The sequence below is a fragment of the Puma concolor genome, chromosome C1 (genome assembly GCF_028749965.1).
Source record: "Puma concolor isolate L17-30 chromosome C1, mPumCon1.1.hap2, whole genome shotgun sequence".
In the NCBI taxonomy this organism is placed as follows: domain Eukaryota; kingdom Metazoa; phylum Chordata; class Mammalia; order Carnivora; family Felidae; genus Puma; species Puma concolor.
Window position 1 is genome coordinate 34,619,213 of NC_141674.1, and position 14,502 is coordinate 34,633,714.

Consider the following 14,502-nt stretch of genomic DNA (forward strand, 5'->3'; position numbering starts at 1 on the left):
CTGTCCTGGTTCCCCAGGCCCCTCCAAGCGCAGTCGCTCGCGAGACTTCCGCCAACCCTAAGAGGAAAGGTTTACCCTGCCGCTGCCTCCGGGCTAGGGGAGGCAACGAAGTAATAATCCCAGGGGGAATCCCATTTCTGGGTTCTTCCCACCTGCCCCGAAGCCGAATGCTGCCCAGAGATGAGCCCACAGCGCTTGGCGTCAGAACTCTGTGGATGGTCGGACTTCCAAACCACCTGCCTCCGCCGTGGGTCCGACTCCTCGCGAGCTGGCACCGCCCTCCCCACCTGGGATGGCTAGGGGCGGGGCCTGGGTAGCGGCGCGGTCTCCCGGGTGACGGCCGCGCGGAAGAGGCGGGGCTAGGGCCCTGGTCTCCACTGCCCGGCTCCTGGGGGCCGTGACCGGGAATCGCGGCCCCCGAGAGTCAGGCAGAAGCGGGGCAGAAGGGACAGCGCCAGAGGCCAGTGCTCCCAACCCAGTAATTCCAGTCACTGACTAGCGGCAGAACAAGGGTGGGGCTTGGGAGAGGCCGGCGAACGCGACAAGCTTGAGGGCGTGGCCCGCGAGGCCAGCGAGGGGCAGGGCCAGCCTTGGACTACCAGCCTTGTAGTGATGCTGCGCTCCGACCTGCTCTCCCGCAGGTCGGAGCCTGGGGCCGCTTGTCGCGGAGTGGCGGCGCGGGCGGGCCATGTCTTGGGACTCCCCGTCGCTGTGGGTGCTGGTAGAGGAGCACGTTCCGCTCCCGGAGCGGCCCGAAGTGAAGAGGATTCTGGGGGAGACGACGGTGGACCTGAGCCTGGAACTGCGGGCAGAGGTGGGGAGTGGGCTGATGGGTCACTCCAGGCCTGTCCCACGATTCGGGTGATTTCCCCACCTCCTCCGGATCCCTGGCCCTGCCCGATAACTCTCGAGATCTTGCTGCATCTCACTGTCCGCCCAGCCCTCTTGACTCCTCTCTGCCCCTCAGTCCCCCAGCCCCCTTCACGCCCGTCACTTCTCTCCCCAGTCGCAAGGTGTCCCAGCTCTCCTTGCAGGTGGTGATGCTACAGTCACTGCTCCGTGAGGCTCGATCCTCCCAAGCCTCTGGCTCCCGACCCACCTCTGACCCCTCCTCCCTTCTGGCACCACCGCCCCTCCTAAGAGACCTCGTGCGCCAGGAACTGAGACAGCTACTCCTTGGTCTCCGCCAGAAGGCCATCTGCGAGGGCAGGTGGGAACCTCAGACCTGGGGCTAAGCCCCACAGCAAAACTAAGAGGGGCTAGCCCTGTGCCTGATAAGGGGCCAGGATTGCCTTCCTGTGGTTCCCTGGAAGGAGCCTCGGAGTTTCTTTCTGTGATCTTCTGCAGAGACCAGACCCAGGCTTGGATCCAGTATAGCCCCAGGGTCCTGCGCTTTGCCCTGGAGGAGCCTGGGTGTAATTTGCCAGAACAGGAGATATTCCAGATGAGAGCTGGTGAATCCAGGTAAAGTGGAGGTGAATCTAGGTAGGAGAGGAGGGATCGCTCCCTGCTTAGCAGAGGGCCCCAGCCAGCTGGTGGGTTCCACCTGGCTCCACGGAGAAGTTCCTGGCCTGGAGCTGGACCTCCTACAACCACATGTATGGATCAGTGAGGGCTGGGTTAGAGAGCGCTGGGGACCAAATGAAATAAGTGAGAAAGGAGCACATTCGTAAGTGAATGGAAGCAGCCACTTATTTCTAGTTCTTACACAACTCTGTGGGGAGCAGTGGCCCCCTTTTACAGATGAGGAAACTAAAACTCAGAAGGGATACTTGACTTGCACAAGGTCACACACACTGAAGGGTGGCAGAGCCCATTTGCAAACCCAGGCTCCAGAACTCCTCCCCTTTTGCACTATGTTATGTTGCCTTTGTGAGAAAAGACACAGGATTGTCTGGGAGAAGTGGCATTCGTGTCCTGAAGGCCTGGGGTGAGGCAACATGGGGCGGGGGGGGGGGGGGTTGTGATGTTGGCCTCATCTGCCAGCAGCAGTCAGAGGGAACTCAGCGTCATCAAGGACCAGCTGAACGTGTCCAGCATCGACCAGGTTGCCAGACACCTGCGGTGAGGCCCCTGAGTGTGCGTGGTGAGGGTGGAGACAGGGAGGATGGGGCTGGGACCAGTCTTAAAGTACTGGGACTGGACTGTGAGAGAGGAGGAGGAGGCCGCACACCTGGTGGGGAGACCAGGAGGGGAAGGCTGAGAGGTGGAAAGGGCAGGTTGCTGCAGGGCCTGTGCAGTTGCTTCCAGGAAGTGGTTAATGATGGATGCCAGCAGGCGCTGAGCCCCGAAGATTTTTATCCTGAGGTGGGGAACCACGGAAGGGTTTTGAGAAGGGGAATGGCCGTGATGCAGGGCAGAATGGAGGCAGGACGAGGCCCATGCAATAGAGAGGATGGTGGGCACTGTGAGGGAGGCAAGGGACAGACACATCCTGCCCAGGGAGAGGCCCGCAAGGGCTGGAAGGCTGGGCCAGCACCCGGCCACAGAGAGCAAGGTGGGCTGAGGAAGGAGGGCCTGGTGGAGGTGAAAGCTGGAGGTTAGCGCTATGTGGACGGCTCAGCTGAGACAGTCCTGTGGCACTGGTCCTGGCTGCCTTACTCCCATGTGTCCCAGGAGCCTCCTGGAGGAGGAGTGTCACACGTTGGAGAGGATGATCCCCATCCTACAGGTGAGCTGCGGCCCTGGGCTTCGCTGCCCAGAGCCCTTCTGCTGAGTGTAGACTCACCTGCCTCTCACCTGGTGCGTGAGACCCACAAACGGGCATGTCCCTGTGCGTATGTGCATGTAAAGGTGTGCGAGTCCTGTGTCCTTTTCTCACACGTGCACGTTCCCTGTGTGTGTGTGAATCCAGAAGATTCTGGTTGAGCCCCTAAGTCCAAGGTCAGCACTTTTAGATTAACTTGTGAAATTTGCCCCTGGTCCTTGGCTCCTTCCCTTCCCTAAGTCTGAGTCCAAGCCAGCCAGCACTTTACCAAGCTGGGCTTTTTGGGTGGAGGGTGGGAGTGTGCTGTCCCCAGGGACTGCCTGGGCTGGTTTTGGGGTCCCGCCATGGGATCATGGCCTCTGTATCCTGCCCTGCCCCTCCCCTGCCTGTGGCCGGGGCACTGAGCCAGCTCTCCCTGCAGCGCCGCCTGGAAGAGGAGTATACAGGGGCATCCCAGCCCTCTGAGGCCACCCTAGAGCCCACCCTGGCAGGTAAGGATCCCAAGTGGACCCCAGAGCACCCAGCCTGCTGCCCCCTGCCCCACACTTGTACACACCCTGGAACTGCTGGGTGCTGTGACTCAGGTACACCTGTCCTCCAGAGCTACGGGAACAGAAGGTGGCTATGCAACAAGAGCTGCAGGTGCCTCTGAGGCCTTCCTGTGTCTCTTCCAGCCACAGGTAAACCGGAGCAGGTGGATGGCTGACAGGGTAGGCCTAGGGTCAGGCCACTGCTCACTCACAGCTACTCTTTCCTGTTCAGGCAGCAGCCCGCGGGGTCCTCCAAGGGTCTCAGACCCTTGCCTTGCCTCCGTGGGGCTTCTGGAGTTTGGGCTGAGCCTCTCCGGTGCTGCCTGCCTGCCCCTCCTCTGGAGCGCTGCCCCCGACCTCGAGGCCTGACTACCACCTGCCGCTGGGGACGGAAGCTTCAGCACAGCCCTGGGAAAAGGCCAGCTTCTACTCCAATGTCCAGTACAGCACCCCAGGCCCCAACCTGAACGACCGGTCACAAAGTAGGCTTCGGCTCACCCCATCCTCTGCTGCCACCTCTCAGCTGCCGTGGCCCAGCCCGCTTCAGATCTCGTCTTGGTTGGATGGGCCCTGGCCAGGACGCCAAGGCTGTCTGTCTATCTGGCCCTTGCCCCACCCCCTCACCAAGTCCCTAGTGTCTGCTTCTGACGACCATAGCCTTTGGCCTTTCTTCTCCCAGCCCTCCACAAACTCTTGGCAGGCAGAGGTCTCATCCCAGCCCCAACTCTTGTCCCCCTGGGGGACTCACACAAAGCACAGCAGCAGCTCAGAGACAGGAATAGAAATTTCATTAAAATCTATGGACTTTAAAATCCTAGTGGTGCACGGATGGGTAGGGGTGGGCGGTGCACCGTTATTGCTACAGAGGATTAGAGGCGGCTGTTCTGGGGTTGTCACTGCACAGAGGGGCACAGAGGATGGACAGACAGACACTGCAGGGCGAGGGAGCTCTGGCTCCAGAGAGGGGATGGGGCACGCAGGCTGGGGCCATTTGGCACATGAACAAGGGCAGCCCAGTTTGGGAAGCCTGGGCCTTCCTTTCGCCTGGTGGAGGGAGGGCAAGGGGGTTTCATGTAAGGTCCCCTTCCCCAGGGCTCTGGGTCCAAACCTCCTGCTGAGCAGCACCCCACCCCTAGCCCCCAGAAACTAGTGCTTTGGGCAGGCTGCTGGGTCATGGGCCTCTGCTGGCTGGGCCTGACAGCTAGGGCTGGAATGAGGTGTGGAGACCCCAGAGCAGCCAAGTGAGGTCCAGGCAGGCCTGGAAGACAGAGGGGGCCCGAGGCTGGGGGCATGGGAGTGGCAACCACGATAATACAATTTTTACAAAAATAATTACACAGACAGACAGGGCTGGGTGGCACAGCCTGACGAGTAACACTGTATAGCCCCTTAGCCCGTCACCCTGCTCCCAGGTAGGAAGACCCAAATTTGCCTGGGCAGGGCTGGGGTCTGCTCTGAGGGCAGGAACACTGGTCAGGAGGCTGGAGGCCTAAGGAGGGGGACAGGTAGGGGGCCAACCTAGAACCTCAGCTCAGGGCAGAGTGTGGGGGCATCAGAGGCCATGTAAAGCCCAGCAGATCTCTGGGGACCTGGCCTGAGACCCCTCCAAAGTGCTTTGGGCCCCCCCACCGACCCTCCCATCGCCCACACCCATCCCCAGCTGCCATCTTGGCACCCAAGGGACCTGTAAACACTGGGGACACGAGCACAAATGACCACGCTACCAGTGATGGCCAAGGTGACAGCAGCCACCCTGGCCAGGGCATGGCAGGGGCAGGCGGTGACACCTGTCCCCTGTCTCCCCAGTCTCTGTGGTGGGAGCATGGGCGGGGGTGGGGCACTCCCCGGGCAGCTGTGCTCATATCCGGGAGTCCTGCAGACGGCTAGAGCCGTTACTGCCCACCATGGGGATCTGGGCTTTGTCTGGGTGCAGCGGCTGGACCTCAAGACCATCTTCAGGAGAAGGCGGTATGGTGGGGGCATAGCGTCCAGTCCGGTGCTCCAGGAGGGCAGGGCCCCAGTCTCTGCTTGGCTTTGTGGCATTTTTCAAACGCTGCAGGAGAGGTAGACATGGGGGGTGGGCAGGGCACTTCAGAAAGAAGCCATTAAGCCCCATCCACCCACCCCCTCCCGGTTCAGCTAGCTGCTGCCTGCCCCCACCCCTCACCTGGAGGAGGGTGTCCCCATCTGTGCGGCAGAGCTGGAACAGGGCATAGAGAGGGATGCAAATGACGGAGGACAGAGCCAGAAGGAAGCCGATGGCCACAGCCCAGCCTGGATACTGGTAGTGGTTGTAGGTGATTGGCTGGTACTGGATCACCGTGAAAATGAGAATGAACTGCAGAGAGGAGGGATGGGAGTGCACGTGAGGCCTGCCCAGTACTCTCCACCCCCGCCTTTCCCCGGGGCTCGGTCCTCCTCTCAGCACTCCTTCCCTTCCTCTCCAGTTTCCCAAACTAGAAAGAGACATTTTTGGGGAAGGACAGGGGCAAAGTCAAGTTTTGGGTAGTGGAAGAAGTGGAAGGAACCAGAGGCCAAGGCATGGTGGGCAGGTAGGCATTGCGGAAGAGGAGAGGTCCATCTTCGCCATAATCCTGAATCAGCCAGAGAACAATCGATGTCCCCTTTGAAGTCAGTCAGTTCTGCTCAAAGACTCGCAATGGCTCCCTATTGCCTACTGAAGTAAGACCAAATCCTTGGCCTTAGGGCTTTACCAACTCACATCCAGATCTCAGCTCATCCTTCTGGCCACATGACCCTTGTCTCAATGTCTTGACTGCACCCAGCATTTTCCTCCCTCTTCATTTATTCTGGAGAATCCTCTACATTTTGTCAGATGCTGTGCAAATGTCGCCCCCTTCAAGAAGCTCTCCAGATTTCTCATCCCTCTTCCTCAAAGGGCTCTCAATGGCATTTTCTGTCTGCTAAGCGTTTAATGTTTCCCATAGCCTGGGGAGCTCCTGGGATTGCCTCAGCTCTGGGTCTCTAGGGCCCAGCACAGTGCCTGGCACAACCTCATTTGCTGATCTGAACTGACTTGTGCAGAGAGGTGGGGGCAATGGGGGAGAGGGGAGCACGAAGCCCTCTCTATGGCTGTAGAGAGGGTGACAGCCCGGGGAGGCCCCAAAAGCTATAAATGATGGGTGTCAGGCTGGAGGCCAGGAGCCGCTTTGGAAAGAGATGAGTGGGACGGGAAGTGGAGCCTGGGGCCACAGCAGCAACAGCAAAAAAACTAAGGAAGCGGAAAGATGGGCGGGTGGCTCATGGACCACCCAGAGGGCCTGGGTATGTGTGCGCCACTCACCAGGAGGGCTCAGCATCGGCCTCCTGAGCTCTCAGATGCATCCCAGTGACCAAATTCAGGAGAGCAAGACCCACATCCAGTGGGGGGCCCTCCTGGGATGCTGCACATAGTGAAAGCTTATGTCAAGTTTCCCGAATGGAACTAGATCCTGATCCCTGACGGAAAAAGATGGTTTGTCAAAAAGAGTTTTTCAGAAATATAAAGAAGTAAAGCTCCCAGAGAAGACACAACAGCCCAGACACACGAGTCCACGGGGCCTGGAGTCCTCACCTTAAGGTGACTCCAGCCTGGCTTTCTGAGCACAGAGAGGGCACTGCCCACCTTGCCTCAATCTCGCAGAGACACTGGACCCAGGCCAAGGCTGCCCCTCTGGAACCTTCTTGTGCCCATCTCCTTCCTGCCTCCTTCCCTGCCTTGGTCGGTACCCCAGGTCTCTGCCCAGGGTGGCAGCCTCCTCGGAGCTCTAGAGGATGAGCTCCCCTCAAGCTGGTCCTGGGCACGGCCTCAGCCACAACCCCCGGAGAGCAGGGCGCTTGGCAGCAATGTCTGGCCTCCCTGGCCTCCCACCACTTACAGGAGGCTTCCGTTCCTCCTGTTTCAAAGCTGGGCCAGTGGCCAGAGCTGGTGCCTGTGCCAGCCTCGGGGAAGATCCCACACCCCCCATGTGGTGGAGGCCTCAGCCCTCAGGGGCCTTCCCCACCGCACCCAGAAACATGAGCCAAAGTGGAAATCCGGTGATGAGCTCCCTGTGGCACAGAGAAGCTGGGCTTGACGGGAACGTGACTGAATGCTGCCCTTGCCACTGGGCTGACCCTCCCGTCACTCAGAGATGGCCCTGCCTCTTTGCGGAGTGACCACTCCACTGTCAAACACTTTGTGCCCCTTCCTCCCACCCTGACCATAAGGGGGCAAAATCAGATAGTAGTCCATGGAGCGCTCCCCCTTCCTGCGGGTGTTTCTAGTGTAGCACTGGCCCAGCCTGCAGGCTCCAGATTGGACTACCTGCTTTGAAGGCTGGCTCTGTCATTTATCAGCTGTGTAAACTTCGGTCGATTACTTAACATCTCTGTGCCTCCATTTCCTCATCTGTAAAGTGGGAATAATAACGATACCCGCGAGTTGTATCACATGAGTCGATACATGAACACCGTGCAGAAAATGCCTGGTTGCTGGCCATGGGGAAGTTCCCTCCACCAATTCATCTCCCTCGTGGGAGTTTCCCAGGTGTTGAATACTGGTGGAGATCTTCCCTCTCCCAAGTCTGGAAGGCTTAAGAGGTTGCCCCTGACCCTGAGCTGACATCTGACTTGTACCACCCGCTTCTGGAACACTCACGCATTCACACCACGTACTCCAGGCACCTCAGCTAAGAGGGGTTGGAGGCAGGAGCTCAGCAAAGCCAATGGAGCTGACACCAATATCACTAATTGTTCCTGAGGCCTCTCTGGGGATACCAGGCAGGAACGCCAAGGAGGCAGGGAGGGCCAGCTCTCAGCCGCTGCCAGCCTGCTTTCCCCTTCCAAGGCTGGGCACTGTCTTCAGTCAAACCCAGGGCTCTATATGCTCCCTTCCTAACCCCAGGCCAGTGCCTGGGTGCTTCTAAGTCTCCGCCTGACTGTGCAACCTCTCTCCGTCTCCCAATGGCCAGAGTTGTGGATGCAGAGACCCCGTCGGGGAGCTCTGGCCAGATGAATGGGCTCCTGTTCTCCCTCTGCTGGTTCCCAAGAGAAGGACACTCGCCTGGGGGCAGCAGGGAGGGAGGGGCCAGCCCCGGAACTCACAAAGATGATGGCCGGAGAGACAAAGCGCCAGCAGATCTGGAAGAAGATGGGCGGCGGGAATCCCAGCATCATCTGGATGTCCTGGAAATAGTTCCGGTGCCCTGGAGAGAGCGGTGTCAGCAGGGCTGGGAGAGCAGCTTGGATAGGTGGGGGCTGGGCCCAGAGAGGCCACAGAAGCTCAGGCACTTACCGTAGATGTACATGATGGACACACACATGATGCAGGAGATGACAACCAAGGAGAAGCTGGCCGCGTAGTTGTCCATTAACAGCAGCCAGTAGATGCCTGCCTACGGGCCAGTGGGCAGCTGAGCCGGGGGTGCCTGAGGCTGGGCTCCCCCACCCACTATGCCCCCCTACCTTGGCAACTCCAGCCCAGCTTTTCCCTCAGGTCTTACCTGGCTGGTGAGGGGGATGCCCAGTAGGAAGCCAGCCACAGCCACGCCCAAGGTCACATAGGTCTTCTTCTGCAGGATCCACTCATTTCCCACCTCATCCACAATGGCTGTGACCAGTGTCTCTAGGAGGCAGAACTGCAGGATGTGGCCATCAGAGCAGGGGCCTGGCCTCTGGCTCTGCCTCCTCCCTCCCCAAGCCACTGGCCCAGGTCCTGCACCTCATACCTGAGTGCCCAGCCCCAGCAAGATGAGCATGAAGAAAAAGAGCAGGGACCAGAGCGGGGAGATGGGCAGCAGCGTGAGGGCCTCAGGGTAAGCCACGAAGGCCAGGCCAGGGCCGTGGTCAGCCACACGGGACACGTCCACACCCAGGTGATTGGCCATGAAGCCCAGGATGGAGAAGATGACGAAGCCAGCATAGACGCTGGTGGCACAGTTAGTGATGCTGATGATGATGCTGTCCCTGTTGGGGAGGAAAATGGGGCTCAGGATGTGCAATTTGCTTCCCTTTGCCCAGTTAGGGCTGAGAGAAGAACTGAGATGGAAAGTTCTAGGAACAGAAGGCCCCCCAACCTCTTTCCTGGTCTGCTCTGGGCCTTTCTTTATTTTTTTTTTTTTAAGTTTATTTATTTATTTTTGAGAGAGAGAGAGAAAGAGAGAACCAGTGGGGGAGGGGCAGAGAGAGAGGGAGACACAGAATCCGAAGCAGGCTCCAGTCTCCCAGCTGTGAGCACAGAGCCAGACGCGGGGCTCGAACCCACGAACTGAGAGATCATGACTTGAGCCGAAGTCAGACACTTAACCGACTGAGCCACCCAGATGCCCCTGCTCTGGGCCTTTTCAAGTAGGTTGAGGCTCTTGAGTCCTCACAGACCCCTGGGGCATCACTGTCCCCACCTTCTTCTGTGTTCTCCAGTGGCCGGATCCAGACCCAGCATTCCCAGGACCTCAAGGCCGTGAGTGGAATGGAGGGCCCTAGCAGGGGGTCCAGGGGGCTGCACTGGACCTGGGGGTCTGGGGACTCCTGGGGAAGGCTGCAGGGTAGAGGGGCAGCCCCGGGCTGGCAGGGAGAGTCTCACCGGTAGCAGTTGTTGTGGAACTTGTTGTAGGATGCCATGGTGATGAGGCCTCCCCACGCACAGCCCAGCGAATAGAATATCTGGGAGGCGGCGTCCCCCCACACCTGTGGGGCAGGACGGGCAGAGCAGCTGGGGTCAGAGGCAGGCGCCTCTCTGCCCCTCCCTGCCCCTTCCAGGCCCTCCTCCCCAGCCCACCTTGGCCTCCAGGATCTTGTCCCACTGTGGGGTCAGGTAGTACATGATGCCCGTGAAGGCTCCTTCCAGGGTCACGCCGCGGACGAACAGGATGGTCAGCACCACGTAGGGAAATGTGGCTGTGAAATATACCACCTGCGTGCAAGATGCAAGGTGCAAGATCCTCCACTGGACTCCTCCAAGCTCTTCCTGCCCTGGGCGCCCCCTCCCCGGCCCTCCAACCTCAGCCGGCCCTCCGGTTCCTCCTCCCCTCTCATGTCCCTTCATCACCGCCTGCCCCCGACTCCTACACACCACCCCGGCAGGGGAGGCAGGATCTTTCTGGGTGGGCACAGACCCTGCTGAGGGAGGGGTACTTACTTTCCCTGAAGACTTGACCCCTCGGATGAGGCAGAGGAACACCACCACCCAGGAGACACCGAGGCAGCCGAGGAGGGGCAGTCGCACCTCCCCAAAGTTCCCGATGTCGTCTGACAGCTTCAGCACATAGAGCCTGGGGAAGGGGATACTCTGGTTGAAGGCCGGACCCTGACACCCAGCAACAGATTCCCAAGGCCCGGGGCCCAGCCTGGCAGCAACCTCCTTTCTCAAGAGGTCCTCGCATGTATGAGGAGGGTGTCACTGTAAGGCCCCAGCCCCAGCTAACCCCGCCCTACCCCCTCTGCCTGCTGCCCTAAGACTCCACTGGTTGCAGCCTCTCCCAGGACCCTCAAGGGTGCCTGGAGGCCAGCCTCCTCAGCCCCTCGGGTTTGGAGGTCTCACTCCCTGCCGGGCCCATCCCAGGCCCTGGCTTGTGCGTTTCTCCCTTCAGTAACATCTTCTCCTCTAGACTGGACATATCCTATCAGGCGTCACCTCCTCCAGGAAGCTTTCTGTGAGCTTTTCACCCACACTAGTCTTCTCCATCTCTGATGAACCGAGGGAGATGGTGGAGTGCTGAGTAAAGACGGGAGGCCCTGGGGCGTACAGGCCTAGGCTCGAACCAGAATTCCTCCCCTAGGTATGTGTGGCTCTATCTGGCGCCCTATGCCACACCAGCAGTGCCCTTTCAATCGATCGGACACTTATGTGCCGGGCCCTGTGCTAGGTGCTGTGCATACAGACCTGAATCAGGCACGTGGGTACCACCAGGAAGGGCGTCTCAGTGCCACGGGGAGGGGCACACTGGAAGGCTTCCCGGAAGAGGTGAGGCTAGAGCTAAGGTTTGAGGAATTGGGAGGAGGAAGTGCATGCCAGGCTGGGGCAGCAGCATGCAGCAGGACAGGGGGTCATGAAATAAATAACACGGCCTGGCCTGGGCATGTCAGCAGCTCAGTGAGGCTAGAACAGAAGGTAAAGGGAATAGAGAAGGGTAAAGGATAGGAAGAAGCCAGATTATAAGAAGCCACAAAGTCAAGGCCAAGAAGTTTGAATTTTATCCCAAGAGCAATGGGAAGCTTCTGAAGGGTTTTTATAGGAGCATCGTCAGGGTCTCTCCTTGACTCAAAACTTTGCAGGGGCTCCCAGCTCTCACCGTGGAAAAGCCTAAGTCCTTACAGTGGCTGCAAGGCCTTAAGTGACCTACTGCCCCCTACCTGCCATCTCTCTGATCGCCTGTCTTCCCACCCTACTCCCCTGCACTGGCTGCCCTGGGCTCCTCGCAGTTCCTTAATCATGCCAGGCATGCCCTCCCTCAGGGCCTTTGCATGTGCTGTTTCTTCTGTCTGGTGTGCTCTTTCCCTCAAACATCCATTCACACACGTGCGTGGTATGCAGTCGTATGGGGCCCCATACTGAGAAGGCTTTGTGCTGGGTTTAATGCTCTGCCACTGGCATCTTGAAATCCTAATACATTTGAACATGGGGCCCCATATGTTCATTTCACGCTGGACCCCACAAATTCTGCAGCTGGGTTTGCCAACATGGCTTCCTCCCTCCGCATTTCCTTCAAGTATTTACTCAGGGTACCCTCTTTGCAAAGGGGCCTTTGCTGGCTACCCTGCTTCAAACTGCAACCCTGGCCCCAGCCCAGCACTCCTCACCCACTTCTTTGCTATATTTTCCTCCACAGCACAGGTCTCCTTTTTTTTTTTTTCTTTGTAACTTATTTATTTTATCTATTTATTTTGTGTGTCATCCATCTTCTATGAAAGCAGGAGTACCTAGCACCCCCAGTGCCTGGAAAAGTGCCTGGAACAGAGAAGTACTCCGTAAATATTTGTTGAATGGATGAGTGAACACTGTGGTACAATGGACCAGGAGGTAGAAAGGAGAGAACCTGGGGAGGGAGGCAGGCTAGAAGTGATGAGTGACAGACAAGTTCTTGAGCCTCAGTTTCCTCATCTGCAAAATGGGCATAATAACGCCAACATAGCATAATATGTAGATGAGTTTAGGTAAACACAGGCTCCCTTCTTTCCCCTCTTACAGCTAGGACCTCTCAGGATAGCTCATAGGCTGTCCTCTATCATTCTCAGCTATTTTCACTTTTTTTTCCAAATCAGTTCTCAAACCTCATGGCAACATTTTTAATACCTTGTGATGCGATGTCATTCTGTCCCCTCATGGGACAATGTTGCCAGGCTGTTTGCTTGGCCTCTTCTTAGCCTCAAATCTTCCCTAGAGGCCTTCCTTCACACCAGGACCAGGAAAGGGCGCTGTCCAACACGTCCCTCTCCTGCCCAACTGCCACCACCGAGATGGCACGGTGAACAGGCATCAGAGCCAGGCCCTGCCTTTGACCTTCTCTGGGCTCTTAGTCGATGGGGGAACCAAAGGCCAAGGGATGGAGAAGTTCAGGGGCTGTGGGACTACCAAGAGGCACCTGGGCCCCTTCAACAGTGCTTTCCAATCTTTTTTCCTTCATAGCACACACACAAAATACTTTGGGGCCATTGGGGTAAGCAGACAAGGGCACTCAAAGCTGAAGGCAACTGGGGGCTCCAGGCTACCCCGGTCTCACCCAGCCGGGCACACCTATTCAGAACACCTGCGGCTGGGAAGCTCTGCCCCAGAATAGCCCAGGGTCATTACCCTGGGTTCCTTTACTTCAAGCAACAGCATTCAAAGTAGGCACCGTTTCTTGTTCCAAAGATTTTTTTTTTAACTTTGTCTGATTATATATGTTAAACTGGTAGCGTTTAATTTTTAATTATTTATATTATTTGCGAGGGCACAGCATTTACAATATTAGGGGCTAAAAACGAAATAATGAATTCTACCTTTCTTTTTATGGCACCATATTTATTTTTTTGTTTTGTTTTGGGACCATGTGTTTTGAGATCAATTCACCTAAGAACTTTTGGAACCCAGTATATTTATAAGTTGGCTCTTGATGCATAACATCTCTGGGATTATTCTGCATCATTTTTTTAATGTTTATTTTTTTTTATTTTGAGAGAGAGAGAGTGGGGGAGGGGCAGAGAGAGAGAGAGAGAGAGAGAGGGAGAATCCCAAGCAGGCTAAGCACTGTTAGTGCAGAGCCTCACATTGGGTTTGATCCCACAAACTGTGAGATCATGACCTGAGCTGAAATCAAGAGTCAGATGCCCGACTGACTGAGCCACCCAGGTGACCCACATTCTGCATTATTTATTAATTTCCCCAACCTGATGATAAACTCCTTGAAAACAAAGCACCCTAATCTATTTCTTTGCATCTCCAGCAGTGGATGTCACTAGGCTTACTGAACACCCATTACTGTTCTTGGTATTTATGCCGCATGATCTCATTTCATCTTCATAACGACAAGGTAGGTGTTGTGACTCCTCCCATTTAATGGATGAATAGCTATGACTGAGAGAGGTTTGCTGATCTCCCAAGGCCAGACAGCTGATAAGCGGCAGAGCCACGATTTGAGTGAGGTCTGTGTGACTCCAGAACTGCCATGAAGACACTGGGAGAGGGGTGCACCACAGGCTCTGGAGGCGAGGGCATGGCCGTGAGCTCAGGGCCTACAGGCTGGAATCAGACCAGCACGCAGAGGACCGTAAAATGAGACGGAAGGGACAAAGAGAGAGAGGAGATCATGGGCCAGAGGGTGAGCAAGAGGCAGACCCGCGTTCGGAAATCTGCCCTCTGAGCTTCTCTTGCTTCAGAGGAGTCTCTTAATCCTTCTGAGTTGTTTTCCTCACTTGTAAAATGGGCATATTTTATCCTACCTGCCCGAGCTACCAAACAAGGTTGTTGTGGGGCTCAAATGCAATCACATAGCTTTCCAAAGGGGTGTTGGAGACTGTGGACCGAGATCACCTGCAGAGTATCATTGGCCTAATTCACACCAGGCACCAGGCACAGCGGGACATGCATATCCTGACACAGCACTGCTGCCTAGTTCCTTAACCTCTGAACATCAGTCTCTGAATCTGAAAAATAAGGATAACACTATACGAAACAATGCTCCCGGCACACAGTAGGTGCCCAGGAAATAGGGTTGTTTGCTCTCCTCACTTCCCTTGCTGAAGCCAGCCTGGGCGGCCCTCTCAAGGCTCATGTTCCCAGGCTCTCCAGGAGGGGGCAGCAGGGAGCCA

The 14,502-nt window shown here is 57.0% G+C and overlaps 2 protein-coding genes across 13 annotated transcripts in view; one reads left to right on the forward strand and one right to left on the reverse strand.

The window, feature by feature from the left end:
• The first annotated feature begins 37 nt into the window (after positions 1-37).
• On the forward strand, positions 38-4,049 carry CCDC24 (coiled-coil domain containing 24). Of its 2 annotated transcripts, none has more exons than XM_086716755.1 (9): positions 38-478; positions 642-814; positions 1,035-1,210; positions 1,348-1,464; positions 1,990-2,064; positions 2,617-2,671; positions 3,129-3,198; positions 3,309-3,387; positions 3,470-4,049. In XM_086716755.1, exons 2-9 carry the CDS (start codon positions 689-691, stop codon positions 3,702-3,704), a joined length of 933 nt encoding a protein of 310 aa, XP_086572881.1. In that variant the 5' UTR covers positions 38-478; positions 642-688; the 3' UTR covers positions 3,705-4,049. The 2 variants fall into 2 exon arrangements, with proteins under 2 accessions (XP_086572881.1, XP_086572882.1); XM_086716756.1 differs by having other exon boundaries at positions 3,474-4,049.
• SLC6A9 (solute carrier family 6 member 9) overlaps positions 4,004-14,502 on the reverse strand; it is a 31,594-nt gene continuing 21,095 nt past the window's right edge. For 9 of the 11 annotated variants that reach the window (XM_086716742.1, XM_086716743.1, XM_086716744.1 and 6 more), the window contains 9 exons: positions 10,355-10,487; positions 9,995-10,129; positions 9,800-9,903; positions 8,946-9,183; positions 8,721-8,855; positions 8,513-8,612; positions 8,323-8,423; positions 5,405-5,575; positions 4,004-5,326 (listed from right to left, as the gene is read on the reverse strand). In XM_086716742.1, coding sequence (XP_086572868.1) covers positions 5,096-5,326; positions 5,405-5,575; positions 8,323-8,423; positions 8,513-8,612; positions 8,721-8,855; positions 8,946-9,183; positions 9,800-9,903; positions 9,995-10,129; positions 10,355-10,487 — 1,348 coding nt within the window. In that variant the 3' untranslated portion in view covers positions 4,004-5,095. The remainder of the gene's footprint in view (positions 5,327-5,404; positions 5,576-8,322; positions 8,424-8,512; positions 8,613-8,720; positions 8,856-8,945; positions 9,184-9,799; positions 9,904-9,994; positions 10,130-10,354; positions 10,488-14,502) is intronic. The other 2 variants (XM_025932117.2, XM_086716750.1) reach the window with 1 other exon arrangement.